The sequence below is a fragment of the Haplochromis burtoni genome, unplaced genomic scaffold (genome assembly GCF_018398535.1).
Source record: "Haplochromis burtoni strain Fernald_Lab_line unplaced genomic scaffold, NCSU_Asbu1 Contig_812, whole genome shotgun sequence".
NCBI lineage: Eukaryota > Metazoa > Chordata > Actinopteri > Cichliformes > Cichlidae > Haplochromis > Haplochromis burtoni.
In genome coordinates this window covers 48,764-68,254 of record NW_024583173.1, presented here as the reverse complement: position 1 = coordinate 68,254, position 19,491 = coordinate 48,764, and the positions used below count along the sequence as shown (strand labels likewise).

Here is a 19,491-nt window from a genome sequence, read left to right as displayed (position 1 = left end):
TACCAATAATGTTTCTATAGCCATTTAAATATATGACTTTCAAAGCTCAACGTTAGTGGAGTAAAGGTAGTGCTACTTTTGAAAGAACCATTTCAGTTTGTGGCTTTCCATTTTCCTCCACATGATGGCATCGTCCCTTCTTAAATACTACACGATTATTCCCAGTTGTTGCCCAGTAATATCACTACTTAGATATTGTGATGCAAAGAGGGGATCAGCCCCTCTTGAGGGATTGTTGCTGATTCGCTTACGTTTCTTGATGAATTGATTTGCTATATTTTGTAACTTAAAAACCGTCAGATTTAGTTTCAATCAAAAAGTGTAACGTGAGCTGACAAATACAACAAACAAACAACAACGCAGAACAAAAACTCACGTATAAAGTTAAGTGGTTTTAGGTTTTAGTTCAGTCTTTATTTTGAAGACGGAAGTCTTTTATTTTGAAAGGAAGACGATTTCGCCAGAAAGTAGCAGACGAAACATGAAAGTTAGGGAGACCAGGTGGAAACGTACATTTAATTAAGTTATTAATTCTATTTTTCTAAAAAAATAAAGTCTACAATGTGAACAAGGTATATACAACTTTAGAGTTGGCTAATGACTATTTGTGGGTTGATTTTGTTTCACCTTTTTTGTCCAGGTTTAAACCAATGACTATAGAAAACAGTTTTCTACAGTCATTGGTTTAAACTTAATTTGAAAAGGCGCCCGATTGATTAGCATGTAAATTATCAGGATGTCTAAGCCGGAATGCTAACTAGCTACTGCGTTCGAAAGTTTAAATATTTTACTTTTAATTTTGCTTACCTTTGCTCTTGAAAATAAATACATCGCAAATGGTGCTAACTGTACCACCTGCAAGTGACTCAGTAATCAAGTCTGCAACCCAATGGCCATAATTAGATTTAACTTACACTCAAAACCCCGAAAAGTCTCGTGTAACCTAAACGTTTGATGATATTTTAATCGGGGGTTTATTTAGATCATAATTTAAAAGAAATGACGGTGCAGAGAAACAGAAACGCCTCTAGCCTTCACAGCGGATAACACGCACACGAGTTCCTTTTCTGACAGAGCAGGACACCCTTTAAGTCCTGCTCCTCCACCCTCCAAAGACAGTGCTGCCGGAGGGCTTTTCCAGCCAATTAGCACCACCTTGATTTGCATTTGCCCCGCCTGGTCCTGCCACAGCATCAGAAGGTAACTGTAAGGTAGCCAACGAAGCGCCACTTTTACATGTCTTTTAATTGGTACTAGAGAAATAAAACGAAGACGCGTACTGTAGTTCAATTTTTCGTTGTCTGCTGCGGTCCTGACAGGTACTCCGGGGTCGGGGCTTTTCTCTGACTCTAGTAACTGAAATGGATGATACCATCTGCCCGCTAAGACTACACAGTCCCAAAACCAGGGTGCTGTAATCAGTACTCTGGCAGTGGGGGTCTCCTATCAGCTTTGCATTACATCCCCAGCAGATGTGCAGGCTGCAGGCAGCAGCCCGTCTGTGTCGCTCTGCAACTCTCTCAAGGTAAGACTGGTGTATGGGCACTTTTACCTTTAGGATTATTTGTTGCAAAAAAGCGAGAGAAATACAGTAAAGCTCCGGAGAGTCTTAACCATTTAAATCCCTTCTAATCGCTGCACTAAACTAGTGTGCATGTTTGAACTGCTAGGAGTTAAGACTTTGTGTGCTTGGAGGTGAAAGTGAAGCAGAAATGTTTTGCACTCACTTCTTTAACTTCTTTTACTGTTTTTCTAAATTGGCTTTTTAATGTAACTATTAAGTTACAATTATTGCAGGACACATTCAAGTTACATGGCATAAAAACTTCCTCACAAATATCCCTCAAACACTGGATGGTTTTGTTTTTTTAGTAACATGCTGAGAACATTTTGCTGCATTTAGCAAGAAAGATGAAACTGCAGAACTGCTAAATTCCACACAAGTAATAACTAGCTGTAAATTATCCTGGGTACATATCTGCAGTCATGTTTTATAGGCTAGAAATGTGTTGGCTCAGAGCTCATGAAAGCATTTCAGAGATTCAACCAGGGGTGTAAAATTAAACCCAACACACACCTTTAAGCGTGCAACAACTCTTTATGATATTAATTTAAATCACTGGCATATCAATTGTTGTCAGTCAAGCTGTTATAAGTATTGTCTTTGAGGGAAAGAGTGCAGTGTAGGTGATCCTTGACTGGAATTTGTGTACTTTTATGGGCTTAAATTACACTGTAAGTATTTTCCTCTTTCCCTTGAGGGTTGTAAAGATGCTTGTATTTAAATACTCTAATAAATCAGTGTAAATTTGCATCCCATAAAACGCTGAAATCAGCTTGGGAGAAGAGAATGAAAACTTTGAATGAAATGTAACTTTTGGAGGCAAAAATCCAAACCAAATGAAAGTTGCTGGTATTGTGGTGCAGTGTGATAGTAACTTTTCTCTCTGGACCAGTAGGACGGTGAAAGTCTTCCAGCGTTTCGTACAAATAAGATGTTTGCTGTTGTGTGGCTACTTAGCTGCAAGCCTGGCCTTGCTCGATATGCAGGTGTGTGTGATAACTTGATGACGTTGTCAAATTCACATATCCCCTTGGGCAGTGGTTTAGCATCGGCACACATATACGCGTTCACAAAATCCTGGCAGCTGCCAAGCAGATTTAATTCTGTTTCTTTGAGACAGAACTGTAGAGCAAATGGATAGAAATGCATAGATGATGGTAGGGAGGACAGCTGGAAATGAAAAGGATGCACAAACATGTCGTGAGGAGGAAAACACAGATGATGAAAGACAATGAAGAGAGGGGAAGTAGATGGAAAACAAGAAGTTTTTCAAAAAGAAAATAAAGTGAAAGGGGAGAGACTCAAAAGTATTTTTGCAGACTAAGAGGAGAACAAGCAACAAGAAAGGTTTTTTGATTTTGTCCTACTATGGTAACTCATTGACTTCTCCTCATCTGTTATATTTCTTCTGCTTCTATAGTTACTGTAACCTACAGATAAACATGTTTTGAAGGCGGCTTCAGACTTGTTCTTAAGGCGAGCACCCGACCACAGGGAGAAAATGATATTCCACATCACTCACATATTTATTTTCACACCTCGGAAGAGGTCGGGGAGTTTTTTGACTAACTATAATGTTGCCTGCATTTCAGTGCACAGTTCAAGTTTCAGTGAACACATTCAAAGCGAGTAAATTGGTGTTTATGGTGCTCACATTATAGATGTATGGTTTTTCTACTTGGTTTTTGATGTGCTGCAGACATTTATGCAGGTAAGCCCTGCAAAGCCCAAGTATTGCAAATGTACCCAGCATTGAGCTGCAGTGATGCAAAGCAATGCTGGCAAGCAGCTGAGATCAGTAATGGAAAGATGCATGCGTGGTGTGTAATTTGAAATGGGGGAATCAGTTCTGTTAGATGGCTGGATCTGCCATCTGTGATAATTTCCAGTTGCAAATGACTGCATGTTTGAGTTTACAATAAATACTGAAAGATGGGAGCTGCCTGGGTCCAACTGTTTGTCTTCCAGTAACGCATTACCATAAGTAAGGGTAGGTGTTTTACAAATAGCACACCATATAGAAACAATATAAAAAATAAGGTTTTCTTTTCCTTTTTATAATAGCAAAAGTTTGTTTTAATACCTCATTATTATGATTATGTCTCTTGCTATATATTGCTTCTATAAGTGGCCCCACCCTTTTTAAAAAAAACTAAAATTCCCCCAGTTGTTTTTGCATTTTTCCAGCTAATAGCACGGTAGCATAAAGAGTATGACATTTGAAAAATGTGCAAAGTGAGCTGAAATTGGTGGATGCATTTCAGCAGACAAACGTGAAGAAACCTTACCTGCCACCTGGAATGTTGGCCTTTTGTTCTATGTGAGGGGAAAGCATCTTCTCTCTGCCCAGTGCCCTTCATTTAAAATAATCAAACACTTTGCTGCGATGCTGAGTAACAGGAGCTGGAATTGCCTTGGTGGTGATGCTGATGTTATTTTTGCACCTTAATTCAATTGGTTGGATTGTGTCAGTCTAATGTGATTGGCAAAATGGATGCCCTTGGAGTATAAAAGGCAGCCAATACAGGCTTTAGACAGTGGCTGGGGGGGAAAGGGAAATTGTCCTCTAATGCTGTCTTGGCTTCTCTGGCCTTTGAATTTGTTGTTTGCCATAGCTGCTTTGGTATTCGGTAAGTATCTATCAAATAGCCTGGCCTCTTTAGATCATACAGCAAGGGAGTCTATTTATATGCTATAATAAAAATGCATGCTGTGACAGCGCCCCAGAGAAATGTGGTCATGGGAAACAGCTGAGGTCAAACCAACAGGAAGTGGAGAGGAGAGGAAGAAGAACTCTCAAGGGACAGAGTGTAGTTTTCTTGATGGTGAACTTGTTGCCTGGTTCTACTGGAAATTCCAGTATGATTCTTTACTGCTCACTTTATTTGTACTCATGTGCTGGTTTCTTCTGAGCTTTTATGTTCTGGCAGCTCTATTGGGAGTATGCTAGCAGATCCCATTCTTTGTATATTAAAGAAAAATGTAGAAAAGACATCCCAGAAATTTCTGATGAGACCTTTCTCTTTGCCCAGTTGTTGTCATCTCTATCGAACTGCCTTATGAAGGCAAGAAGGGCATGCAATATATGACGTTTTTCCCCAACTTATCCAACTCCCTTAAACCTCCACCACAGTTTTCAGATTTGTTCCTAGATTTTGGGATCATCTGGAAAGACTCTGTTATCTTCCAGCAGCCATGTGGAGCCTTGTAAAATCTTTATGAGATAAACCACTCGCAATATCTGGGAGAAGCCTCAACACTTTAAAATGATATACAGCTGTTCAATAGTCTACACTACTCAGTTGTTACACGAAGCATCTGGCTGAAAGATGCAGTGAAAAGGTCTTGATATCAGTAGTAGACGGGGTGTGGCCAACACTGGTTCACTAGCATCCTTGTACTGCACAAGCTCAGTTAACCCAGTCATTAAATTTCCAAGACTGGATGGCAAATTTTTATAGTAACCACGTTACGTCGACCTTTCTCGATCTGTTAACAAGCGAAAGTGAAATGGACAGTTTGTGAACCTCACTTAGATCAATTTCTGTTTGTTCTTGCGAGTTGCTTCACATAAAGCATGCTAGAAAAGTAGATTAAAATTGAGAACAAATTTAAAAAGCTTATGCTAGTGATCTCATAATGCGGTTTTAGAAAAAAACCTCTCAACGAGTTTTAAGCCTCTGGATTGTCTGCTAATGTATCATAAACTGGATGACTGGACCAGTTACCTGTGACCAAAGTGTAATAAGGTGTGTGAGTCAGAATACGTGTGTATTTATGTGTTTAGTGTTTAAAACGTGGCGTCCCAGTACTCATTACTCATTTTTGTTAAACCTTAGAAAATGTCAGTTTCACCATAAAACCTTACAAAAACATTACATTAACTACACATCTGTGTAAAGGACGACCAAAACAACAGCACTGTGGCCAGTATTAGTGGCTTTCATTAGAATAATGACTGTCTACCTTTTTCCCGTGTCTCATATTTTGTTTGTTCCTCTACCAGCTGTCACAAAGATGATTTTAATGTTCAGTAAATGGGGTATCAAGCTGAAGCTCTGCCATTTAGATAATTTGTTTGCTGTGTCTGTAGATGCTATAGGGATACTTTGTGATACAAGTCCTTTACTGACTTTAATCATCATTAGTGTCTTGTTGCATTGTGTGGCACAGTTGTACTCATAAAATTGACTTGGAGTAATGTTTAGGAAAACAATACAGCTTGATGGATCAACTCACAAATAATGTACGGAGATTAGTTATATTAGTGTGTGTGTTTGCAGCGGCAGTATAATACCATAATGAAATTGGACAGTAAAGTGAATGACTGTGCATTTGTGTATGTATGTGCACTCACACACAGAGAGAGAGAATAGGTGAGCTTGCACAGAAATGCTTTCACTGTAAGTTAATGGCCATATAGAGAATTTTATATCCGGATCAAATAAGTATTGCTAGTTTTATTGACAGCATTTTTTTTTTTATATGATGTTTGCACAAATGAAAAAATACACTCAGTGTTAACGTTTGCTGACGTATCCAAAAAGCCTTAAACGTACAATCAGTTGTTTTTGGAGTTTATTACTGTATTTTTTTTGGACCATAAGGCGCATTAAGCGAATTAAAACAGTCAGATAAGTCAAACTTAAGTCAAACAGATAAGTCACATTCAAATAAACATAAATATTTTTGACATTGTTACTTATAGTTAATTACTGGTTGTCAGCAGATTAGAAATGCAACCCTCCTGTCTCCAGATAGCTGAATGAAGGTGAGGCAAATGTTTCTGAGCGTTAAATGTAGTATTTATTTTTTTCTATCCCTTCAGTAGTTAACTTCCTTCAGTATCCAGATTAAGGAGGAGTGAATATTTTTTCTGATGCTTATAATATACAATGTGTAGAGTACGTACTGTATATTTGCTGGTGAGTAATATACAGAGATTACTCTCTCAAATGACCTCTATTGGGCTGAACTGGAAATGGTGTTAGACACTGAATGGAGTCCCTATACTGCGTGACTGACTCTTATTCTCTAATCTATATAATGGCACACACAGGTTACATTAATATGGATGATGGATCCCAGCATTGGTTGATGTTGGTAGGTTCTGACAACCTTTGGAGACGTCACTGATAAAATGTAAATCCTCATAACGTCACTTAATGTGATTGGTTGGGGTGGGTGGGGGTCGCTGCTGTGCTCAGTCACTCCGTCGTTGCTTGACAAGCTGTTAGATGTTCTGTCTTTATATGTGACATGCCACCACTCACACACACAGACATACATGCATGAAACACAATACCACCCCATATGTACTCTGCCACCTACATGACACAATATATAAATAATATGATCACACAGATGATACACAATGATACTAGCTTTCAAAAAGAAAAAGCGTAATGATGTGCAGCAAAGAGAGCGATTACTCACTGTTCATCAGTCAAATGTTTCCTATTGAGCTCTTGAGTTATTCTGAATTAAGTGATTCTGAACACAGGTTACCAGAAATGCTCCAAAATAAGAAAATTTGAAATCCAAGGGAAGCGAATACTTTCTGAATGCATTTTATTATGTTTGACTATATGTTTGACTTGTGCTCATGTGCTCATGTTAGCTTGGGCTTCTAGATAAAATGATGTGTGGTGGTAATCGGTAAGGGCGTTTTGGTTATATCAGCGTTATTCCCCAGTATCATGTTCATTTTTAAAAATGATTTCAGGGTGTATCTTGGCCCTGGCAGCACAGGCACAGACAGTTTGATTTGCATTATCAGTATCAGTTAAGATTGAGACATCATCGCTCTGGGGTGTCCTGTAGCGATACTGCTAACAGCTCATTAGACTGATAAAGTGTAAGACTGAAGAAAAGTTGTCAGTTTAATATCATACAGATACAGACGGATATCATCCAGGCACACACAGAAATTAGTTTGGGAAATATTTATCATAGTTTGCGAGTCTTTTGCACCATTCAGTCCAGCTCATAATTAACTGGCAAATTCCAGAGCCATTAGTTACACAAGGTCACTAAGCAGAGAAACACTGATTAATCTTAGTGTATGTGTGAGAAACTGCATACAGCACCAAATCCGACACTGAAATAGGCAACTTGTAGTGTTAAAATTACTTAATTGTATTATTGTATTATATGTTTAACTGCTCATTAAACACATTCTCTCTCTTCCTCTCTCTCTCTCTCTTCTCTCTCCTCTCTCTCTCTCTCTCTCTCTCTCTCTCTCTCTCTCTCTCTCTCTCTCTCTCTCTCTCTCTTCTCTCTCTCTCTCTCTCTCTCTCTTCTCTCTCTCTCTTGCTCTTCCTCTAAAGTCACTCTGCCTGCATCTGTGTGGTTGATCTGTCACCATGAAGCATCAGTCTATTTCCCGATGGTTGAGTCAGCTGGGACTGCCACAGTACTGCACAGCACTGGAGCAGGAATATGATGGCGTAGAGGTAATACAAGTACATGTGCGCACACAGTAGCACAACCCACATGTTTTTTAGCATCCGAGTTTTTAAATGACTCGTGAAGCTGTTGTAAATTATATAAAACGACAAGCTTAGAGGAAAACCTCTTGAGGAAAATGATGTTTACTGGAAAGTAAACATCATTTTCTAGCGCTCAAGAAAAGGTTTTCTGTGGGTAGTTAACCTGCCAACGCTTTAGAAGTGTTTTAGTGTTGATTGTTAATCATTTTAACTATGGTATTCAGACATGGTATAAAAATGCCAAAAATGACTGAAATTGCTACCAATGAGAGCGCGGGATACCGCTGATTAGAGATCCGAATCGGTTACCTAGGCAACCAAATGGCAATCGGCTTCAAAGTGATGTGTGACAAGTGAATCCATTCCAGTATGAGCCAGCTTAAAGGACATATAATACTTTTATCATTTTTACGTATATATTTTTAGTTTTGGTAGGTCTTGTCCTAAGTTGGGTGAAAAAACAAACAAATCAAATACAAGAAGAACCACAAAAGGAAACCACTGATGATTTGGATAAACATTTTGAACTACAGAGGACATTTAAAAAAAAAAATTAAAAACAGTTGTTTGAGCAGATAATGAGATTTGCATGATCATATATCAGATGTTGAGTTAATTTAAGTTGGAAGATCTATACAGACCTATACAGAGGGCACAACATCTTTGTTTCTCTAGAGAAAGTGACATGATTGATAGTAATAATATAAAAGGTGTTTTATTGTCCCCGTGAGCTGTAAGTGATAAATACATTGTAATTTGAATGAACTGACCTTTTTAAGTAGTCACACAATGTTAGCATTCCAACAACTGAAATAGTGGTTGTTATTAAGGCAGTTTCCCACGACTGACTACTAAAGCAGCCTTATAAAACTTCATCACCGGCCTGAATGGACAGCGATGTGGAGGCTGTTCAGCCATTACCCAACTTCATGCTGAATGGTACACAGCCTTTGGCTAGGGGACAAGATTCATGAGCCAATAAGACATGAATTATTGCGTTACCTCTAGCTAATGTTTACCCAGAATGCATCTGTGCACAGTGAAGGCATAATAGAGAAAATACAAGAAAACTTGCGCAAGAAAAGGCTATTCTAGTCACGTTTAAATGAAAGAGTGTAGATATAAGTTGTTATGTGAAATATTTTCTCAATATTAAATGGATGAAATTCTGAGCGTAGATCTACATGTAGCTAATACTTTAGGATGTACACTGTGTATTTTTTTTCAGTGTAAAGGAAAGTCTCTGTAAGGTCTGACATATATACTTAAGGTGATGGTGAGGAGTTGTTTGCACTTCTTGTTACACTGTAATTGCTGTTATGGGGAGGATAAAACTAAGAACTATCCCCTACCTCTTTCTTGACCATCCTCCATTCATAATGAAGTCAGTGCAGTGTTGCTAACCTTCCTATTCATATTAGAACAACAACATGAGGTTCAGTGCCTCTGAGCCATCCATGCTTGTGAAAACAAACCTAACTAAACTAACATCATTAACACAGCCTTTGCCAGTGTTGGGGTCATTATTCCAAAAAAGTAATGTATTACATGCTACTTCTTACTGTTCTTGCAGTATGTTACTTAAAGAGAAAGTAATTTGTTACACTACTAGTTACATTACTTTCTCGTTACTCCGTGAATTGACCTAAAATGCATCGTCATGTTATTACCAGCTAATAACATAAAGGTTGGGTTACAGTTCCACACACCAACACAAATCTCTCTGCTAATTTAGACGCACATAGAGCTTTCTTTTAGGGTTTACATAAGAAGAAAGCTGACAACACAACATGAAAACATCCCTAATAGACTTTAAAGCCATTGTGATTCTACTTTAGAAAGATGCACAGGTAGAAATGGAGAATGGAAGTCTGGCTGTATGTCAATGCCTTTGTTGAAGTTCAGCGTCTGGGTGCTGGGCTGCGATTAGCATGAACTCAGCTTTATCGTCTTTCTGGGTTCTTTGCTATCTTTGTGTTAGCAATATAATGTTGTTGTTTCTGTACTTGATGCTGTTAGCACTTAACCGTCACACTCTTATCCTTTCTAAGTATGTACTTTGATTATAGTAACACGTTAAACCCAATACTTCTTGCTGCAGTAATGTTTTTTTTAATATCTGCCTGGATGTTGGATGTTTGCTTGGGTTCTCTCCGCTTCCTCCCACAGTCCAAAGACATGCAGTTAGTGGGGTTAGATTAATAGGTCATTCTAAATTGTCCATACAGTGGGGCAAAAAAGTATTTAGTCAGCCACCGATTGTGCAAGTTCCCCCACTTAAAATGATGACAGAGGTCAGTAATTTGCACCAGAGGTACACTTCAACTGTGAGAGACAGAATGTGAAAAAGAAAATCCATGAATCCACATGGTAGGATTTGTAAAGAATTTATTCGTAAATCAGGGTGGAAAATAAGTATTTGGTCAATAACAAAAATACAACTCAATACTTTGTAACATAACCTTTGTTGGCAATAACAGAGGTCAAACGTTTACTATAGGTCTTTACCAGGTTTGCACACACAGTAGCTGGTATTTTGGCCCATTCCTCCATGCAGATCTTCTCGAGAGCAGTGATGTTTTGGGGCTGTCGCCGAGCAACACTGGACTTTCAACTCCCGCCACAGATTTTCTATGGGGTTGAGGTCTGGAGACTGGCTAGGCCACTCCAGGACTTTCAAATGCTTCTTACGGAGCCACTCCTTTGTTGCCCGGGCGGTGTGTTTTGGATCATTGTCATGTTGGAAGACCCAGCCTCGTTTCATCTTCAAAGTTCTCACTGATGGAAGGAGGTTTTGGCTCAAAATCTCACGATACATGGCCCCATTCATTCTGTCCTTAACACGGATCAGTCGTCCTGTCCCCTTGGCAGAAAAACAGCCCCATAGCATGATGTTTCCACCCCCATGCTTCACAGTAGGTATGGTGTTCTTGGGATGCAACTCAGTATTCTTCTTCCTCCAAACACGACGAGTTGAGTTTATACCAAAAAGTTCTACTTTGGTTTCATCTGACCACATGACATTCTCCCAATCCTCTGCTGTATCATCCATGTGCTCTCTGGCAAACTTCAGACGGGCCTGGACATGCACTGGCTTCAGCAGCGGAACACGTCTGGCACTGCGGGATTTGATTCCCTGCCGTTGTAGTGTGTTACTGATGGTGACCTTTGTTACTTTGGTCCCAGCTCTCTGCAGGTCATTCACCAGGTCCCCCCGTGTGGTTCTGGGATCTTTGCTCACCGTTCTCATGATCATTTTGACCCCACGGGATGAGATCTTGCGTGGAGCCCCAGATCGAGGGAGATCTATCAGTGGTCTTGTATGTCTTCCATTTTCTGATGATTGCTCCCACAGTTGATTTTTTCACACCAAGCTGCTTGCCTATTGTAGATTCACTCTTCCCAGTCTGGTGCAGGTCTACAATACTTTTCCTGGTGTCCTTCGAAAGCTCTTTGGTCTTGGCCATGGCGGAGTTTGGAGTCTGACTGTTTGAGGCTGTGGACAGGTGTCTTTTATACAGATGATGAGTTCAAACAGGTGCCATTCATACAGGTAACGAGTGGGGGACAGAAAAGCTTCTTACAGAAGACGTTACAGGTCTGTGAGAGCCAGAGATTTTCCTTGTTTGAGGTGACCAAATACTTATTTTCCACCCTAATTTACGAATAAATTCTTTACAAATCCTACCATGTGAATTCATGGATTTTTTTTCACATTCTGTCTCTCACAGTTGAAGTGTACCTCTGGTGCAAATTACTGACCTCTGTCATCATTTTAAGTGGGGGAACTTGCACAATCGGTGGCTGACTAAATACTTTTTTGCCCCACTGTAGGTGTGAATGTGAGTGTGGATGGTTGTCTGTCTCTGTGTTAGCCCTGCAACAGACTGGTGAGCTGTCCAGTGTGCATCCTGCCTCTCAGCCTAAGCCCCCCTCCAGCCCCGCCGCGACCCTGAAAAAGGATAAGAGGAAGAGAATGGATGCATGTATTATAGATTTTGAGGTGATGATGATTCTTGATTTCTCTTGATTATCCCCAAAACTACAGTTAACAGTTAACGTACAGCATTTAGTTAGAGAACATGGATGTTGTCTTTCTCAGCCCCACCTTATAATTTGACCTGTGTCTCCACTGGAGATAGAAGTGCTGCTTTTTTAAAATTTTCTGCCACGTGAAATTCAACAGGCCATTTTATTACCAAAAATATCGATTCCTGCAGGATTTAAAAAAATTCCAGATCACTGCGCCACAGTGAGATGTTTAATGTCCGGAAACATCCCCACGTCTCTGCTTGTCTTTTCATTTACTTGCACCTTCATTGTTGAAATAACATTTACGCTGGCAAAACCAACATCCACAAGTGCTATGTCAACTCTCCACAGGACTGGTATGGGAGTTCCAATTGTTGTTCAGCTCTGCGTGATGTGGAAAACAGAGAAAAAAGAAAACATGTCAACTTGCTGTTCCATGCAGATGGAGATGAGAAAGACAGGAGAGGGAGGGAGAGATTCTGAGATAGAGACAGACAGACAGAAAGACATATCTCTCTCTCTCGCTCCCCCTCATGCACACACCTTGAACTGTGTGTGTGTGATGAGCTGAACAAATGTAGTATCTTTCTTGACTTGCCAACATGTTATTATTGAGCTGTTTAGGCATGTTGAGCCCAGTGACCATCTGTCACATGTGTTGTACGCACCTTGATAAACTCAGGTTCATGTCTTGTAATTTTCTTTTTTTCCCTTTTGTTTTTCGTGTGTGTGTGTGTGTGTGTGTGTGTGTGTGTGTGTGTGTGTCTGTGTGTTTTTTGTTTTTCCCATTCAGGGTTTTTTTTTTTTTTAAACCGTTTCCTCCTTTGTGTGCACTTTTGTGCACGGATGAGGCAGAGTTTGTTTGTGTGCATGTATTTGGCTACTTGTGGATGCAGGTGAGCAGTTTCTTACTTGCAGTGTGCTTGTGCGCCCTTTCACTGTGATTTTAATTTGTCTGTGTGTGTTTACATTCATGGGTGCCCACTGCATGCTCAGAGTCTAAATAGAGCAGTGTTTGTCATGAGCCATGAGAATAGTCATATTGTTGAGCAATCAGAACAAAAAGCCCTTGGTCTGAGCTCAGAGCAGCGTGTGATGACACACTGTGTCACATGTACATGTCTGTGTGTGTTGTGGGGGTTTTTTGGGTGGGTTTTTTTTCCCCGTTTGGTTACAAGCATACTATAGAAGGTTGGGTTATGGTTCAAAGATTTAGTAGGTCTCTACTTCAAAGGTCATGTAAGTTAATAACACAGCGAGTGTGGAAGTGTGGCAGGGTGTGTGTTAAGACAGTGTAATGACAGCAGCAGGATGAGAGGTGGAGATGACACTTTGGAAGATAAGAGGTCACTTGTGGTCTCAGCCTTTTTATTATGCACTGCTTCCTGAAAATCTTGTGAATGCCATAACTCAAGATGGAAGTCATCTAGGATCTTCAAATATATATCATACGTGCATCTATTAGTAGGCTGAGGGGCAGCACTGGTGTCTGCCAGTATTTTTGTATTTATTGCTCTTGATGTGTTTTATTCTTGTTGTTGGGCTTAACAAGCACCTGAGTGCAAAATACAATTTCACCTCATGCGAATATTTGCTGGAATGACAATAAGAGCCTTTAAATAAGTATTGGAATAGTTAAATCCAGTTAAGTGGCAGAAATGGTTTTGCTTTTTGACTTTTCTCTAACATACAAAAGGATCAAAATATTACAGACTGTAAAAATACTGCTGCTCAGTACCCCAGCACCACCCACTATGACCTCAGTAAAACCACAAGTAGAATTGTTGCGGCAGGGAAGGCGGACGCACCTGCACGGCATCACAGTCACGCCTCGCCAGCTTGGTGTAGGGTCCTGTCATGTTGTTTTTGTGGGTATGTGTGGCTGGCAGCTAGGGAGCTGCAGCCGTGGAAGTGTGTTAGAACGCAACCGTAAAAAAAATATGTTGGAGAATGCAGAATTGTGGTCACGCCATGCCTCATTCCTGCCACAGTTGCCTTTTTCACAATGTTGACAAAAAAATGACAATGTAGGAGATTCATTTCAGAATTGACGGCAGGTCTGTTAGATTGGTTTGGATGCATTAACTGGGAATTATATTTTTGCGTTAATGGTATGCTGCAGGTATGTTGTAGCCCAACCCAGCAAAAACCATGTTTGTCTTCTATCTAAAAATGAAACTCTGTTCAAACTGAGATCAAATTTTAGTTTGTCCTGAGGGTCCAATGAGTCCTCTAGACTCCGTTTATGCAAAACTTGTGTTTAAAAAGTATAAATATCAGTAAAACCATAAGTCAATGCTTTACTGTAGGCTGGGACACAGCTTATTTGAACCCAATATGTAACTGATACGATACAGGGACAACATAGTATATTTTTAAACTGTTATTTTTATTTGAAAAAATGAATTCACATCTATGATCCAGACATCATCTCACAGTAAAACATGCAGACTATTTAACTTCACAATGGTTAAATGCAGCTTTGTTTGTTTTGTACACCTTGAATTAAAGGATGCAGTTTCTAGGGTTAATTTGCCCCAACAACAAACTGAAACGCTGAGCAGAAAGTTGCTGAAAGCTGTCGACTGCTCCACAGAACTTCGTAGCCTGTGGTAGTTTGAAACATTTCAGCGGTTTAGTATTTATTTTTACGATCCAGTATCCAACACTATTTCTAGAGCAGGTTGATTTTACATGCACGTTTTTGTTTGCTTATATTTTCCAGGATCTGCTTCACCTCACAGAGTATGACCTCTTGGTGCTTGGAGTCCACAATCACCTCCACCGCCTGCACCTTCTTACTTCTCTACGCCTCCTTCAAGAGCGAGAGAGGAGGAGAGGTACTCTTGCACTCCAACACGCTGCCGGATGCCTAAACACTTTTTTATCTTACCTGATCTTTTCCATCAAGTTGTTGATTCTGGATCTGTGTTTGATTTGATTCCTGGTGTGCCCAGCGACTAGACAGAGACAGAAGCATTAGTGTCATGTAAAGACTTGCTTGTGCCTGGGGGTCGCTGGTGGAGGGGGTTATCTTACTACATGCTGAAATGCTGCTCTTTCTCTTTTTCTACAACACACACACACACACACACACACACACACCACACACACAACCACACACACACACACACACACACACACACACACACATCTACATGCCACTGTCAGCAACTAGGGAGAAGAGTGCTGAGGCCTGCACTCCTGCTGGGTTTAATCACTTTTGGAGGTGTGCATGTATGCATGCGTGGATGTGCTTTTTAGTGTGTTCGTGACAGACTGCTTTGTTTGCTCTGGTTCCCATGCATTATAAAGTGAAATCTAGCTGTTGTCTTGGTGACTGCTGTATAAGTAAAGTCACTAAATAATTGTAGTGGATCTTGTTGGCTGTTGCTACATGTTATCATACATGCACAACAGCAGGCATAATCAGAAGATGCAAACTTGGGGCAAAATAGCCACTTTGTGATCAAAACACTGCGCCCGCTGCATCACTTACAAAAAAAACCAACCCACAGTGTCTTTCTTGGCTGAACTTCTGAACATTTTTCAGGAGCCAGACTTTCTGAAGTTGTTAAGAGGAAGCAGGGACTATAAAGAGTCTCCTCCTGTCTCATAGTAAACCTAGCAATTTGCAAACCCATCTGGTATGAAGTGTCTAAAAAACAAAACACGCAAACAAAGAGACCTCAAGTTACAGTAAGTATAAAAACATTTGACTTTCTGCATCTGGTTTGGCATAATTTAGGTTTTGTGGAAGTTTGGTTTTACTGCTGGTCATTTAGCAGTAAGGTATTTCTTTTTCCTTTTTCAGTATGTTTTACTATGCATATCTGTTGTGTTGCCTGGGTTTATTTTGAAAATGTGCATGAATGAGGATGGATGACCTACTAACTGCAGACCAAATCTACAAACGGGTACAAAGAAAGTAACCTGAAACTGGACTCTGTACAGTCCTGTGAAATGTGCTTCCACAGGAATTAAGAGGGAATCTAGCAGCCAGGTGCCTTATGAAGGCAGAGGTTTTGGTAGTTTGCTGGTCTGGACCATATAGCTGTGTGTTAACACAATGTTCAGGTCAAAACATGAAATGCTCAGAGAAATTGCAAAAAACCCAAGAGCAACATCTCAGACTGTGAGGCCTCAGTTAACATGTTAAAGTTCATGATGGCACAGTTGGAAAAAGACTGAAAAAGTCTGGCTTGTTTGAAAGTGTGTCCATCAGAAAACCTCTTCTTTCTAAAAGAAACATGGCAGCATCGTATAGGTTTTCAAAATGAACCACAAAACTGAAACAATGGGCTCATTTACTAACAGCGCGTGGGCACAAATCTGTGTATAATTCATGCCTATGAAAAATGAATGTACAAATCAGTCATTTACCAAAACATCTGTACCTGAATTTATGTGTACTTACAAACAAACATGACATACAATATGACTAATAAACAACAACAAAACAGTACCTCTCACCATGTGCATGAATAGTAATAACACCAATAATAAGGATATTTCCTTTTTGTCATCATTCGTTTTCCCAAAAATATTATAAGCCACAAAATGCTCAGGATCACTGAATTACAAATAAATACATTTTTAAAAGTTAAATTGCAACGAAAGAAAACAAAATACTGATGGAAAAGCTGTGGACTTTAATGTTTTAATTTAAACATAGTCCAGTATTCCTTACCTCATTATATGAATTATAACTATCATTGCTAGATTTCATGACTTATATTTACAAATAGTGGAAACTCTTTTTTTTTTTTATTATCATTATTATTATTATTTTATTTTATTCATTGACAAGTTGTCATTACCTGTGAGTGAAACTGGAGCACTGATGCCAGATATGTAGACGAGGCATATAATGAGTAGTTTACCTATCATTACAGCTCACCCCTTATAAAAACATTTATTTTCACATTCCTGGGATCACTGCGTGACCACTGTTGGAGACCTGGCCTACAGGCTGACGACTGCTGCTGAGATGAAATGGCCTCTGGTGGAAATCACTCAGTCACCAACTACTGTGGTATTATCTGTCTGCCTGGCAGGCTGCCAAGCTTATCATTATCACAGAGTCCAGTTTTGTTCAGCTAATAGCATCTCTCTTACACACACAGACACACACACACACTGCGTTTTCATATCTTAGTGGGACATCTAATTGACATGGTGCCTTCCTTAGCCGCTTACTCTAACCCTTAGGTTACGGTCAGGTTTAGCCTAACTGTAACCTTGACACTAAAACCACATTTTGGGTCTCAAAAATGCCTTTAAATTCGTGGGCACGAGCATTTTGTCCTCATAAGGGCTGTTAGTTGGTATAGCAACATTCCAATTTTTGGTCCCAACAGAGATACGTAATTTTTTTTTTTCTTAAGAATATAACGTGAACTCAGACTGCATTCAGGCATATATTCATTTCATCATATTACTTTTTTATTGGTGTGTGTGTGTGCGCACCCACCCACAGGCATGTGTGCAGCAGGTACTTTCCTTAACAGCAGGTATTAAAAAGCAGTGGAGAAGAAGAGATGTTCTAATTAGAGCATTTAGAGGGTGAAATGGAAGGCATCAGTAAAACCCCCACATGCATGCTCATGCCTCACATATTTGAGGCATTTTATTTTGAGGCACTGTTTTGTTACAGCTGTTTGTGTCATTGAGGCTATTCTGTGTATGCTGTGTTAAAATTCCATGTTTAAATACCTGAGCTCGGTAGTTGCTTGAGAGGTTTTTTGGGGTTTTGTTTTTTTCTTTGCATATAGTTTTAATTTCAGTTTATAACCACATTCATTAGCATTATGTGATAATACAGTGTTATCAGCATCAGCATGGGAAGCATCAAGGTGTACATAAGCACATATTAATGAATACTTTTTATATTCCTTTCAGGACTGTGGTTTACAGCACTGAGGTTTATCGAATCAGCGCTGTACTCTGAAAGTAACAGGACTGTGTGTGCTCTTTTCATCTTTCAAGTTCAAATTCCAGTCATGTGCTAAATATTTTCAAGGTGATGCACTTGAACACGCTCAATGTGTACCTAGCTGCATGGATGGTTTTACATAATGAGTCGCCATCTTTGAGCTTCCTCGCCCTACCTGGTCACTACTTGCCAAATAAGCAGCAACAAAAGTAGAGGCTGTACTGTAAACACTACAACCAAATATTTGAAATGTGACTGTTGATGCAGCAGTGTCTGACAGTAGATCTATTACGTCCTCTGAATCAGGCTGTTTTTTCGTGTGCCTCACCTCGCTGTTCACTCCTGTCAGGACTACCTGTCTTGGACTATTTGTCATGTTCCTCTGTGCATTTATAAGCAGCTTTAGTTGTGATGCAGACACTGTCTTGTTTTGGGAGGCTGCTGAAGGGAGTATTGATGCTTCAGGGGTTAGTTTGGACAGCAACGTATGCAGCTGGTGTGCATCAAAGTAACATCCTCATGGTAAGAGACATAGTTCTAGACGGACATGTAATGTTAGCGTAAATGAGATTTCACTTTGCTTGCTGCTGCTTTTTGTATTTGATCACAATGAGAGAGAGGAAGGGACAGCATGAATGTGACTTAATGAGACTTGACCTCGATTTACAATTTGGAAGAAACTGTGACTTTGTTACGAACAGCAGGGAGTAGAACAAGAACCAAATCAAGTCTTTTTAAACAGAATCTGGCGCAGTTCGCAGTGGAGACCTGCAGGTTCTCAGTGCACATCACATACAGTTTATGTAAAAACACAAGATGCGTGCACTGAGTTTACCTCACAGACATTCTTCGTACTAAATATTAGATAATTCTCGGTGCCGGGCTTCAGGCTGGTTAATCTCCCTTGTGAAGGTGATAGACTCATCAACATGACCTTCAGTTAATACTAAGTGTACTATAAACATCTTCCTGTTTCTGTCTGCATGTGTCAGTAACACAAACTCAGCTGTCAACAATTCTGCTCTTATCTCACAAATGTCAAAACAGGGAATATCTAGCTCCCAGATTTATCCAAATGGTCGAATTCTTGGAGAAAAAGTAAACTTTAAAATGTTCCTTATGTACTTCTGGAATCTGTCCAACACTGCTGCTATATGCTTCCATGTCAGTGTCATGTTGTGAAAACCGCTCGAGGTCCTGTGAAATTAAACATTCACTATTTTAACCATCTTAACAAATGACCATGTTTGTCCTTTTCTGAAGAACAGAGCCACTCTTCATTTCTTTATATTTTGCGAGGAGAACTAGGATTTATTCTGCAAACCTTTTTGGAATTGCACTATATAAAGGAAAAAATGGCATTTGTACAGCTAGATCAGTGTTTGGTATGAACATCTTTATTCAACTCTGCCCGAACTTTCTTAGGCAAGCTTTCTCCTAATCTCTGTATTTACTCTTCAGGAATAGTT

The 19,491-nt window shown here is 39.7% G+C and overlaps 1 protein-coding gene across 1 annotated transcript in view; it reads left to right on the top strand.

The window, feature by feature from the left end:
* Positions 1 to 7,891: 7,891 nt before the first annotated feature.
* Positions 7,892 to 19,491, top strand: part of LOC102313055 (breast cancer anti-estrogen resistance protein 3 homolog) — a gene marked incomplete at its 3' end in the record, with an annotated part of 60,144 nt that continues 48,544 nt past the window's right edge. Inside the window, 2 exon segments of the mRNA XM_042215747.1 lie at positions 7,892 to 8,019; positions 14,813 to 14,927. Coding sequence (XP_042071681.1) covers positions 7,930 to 8,019; positions 14,813 to 14,927 — 205 coding nt within the window.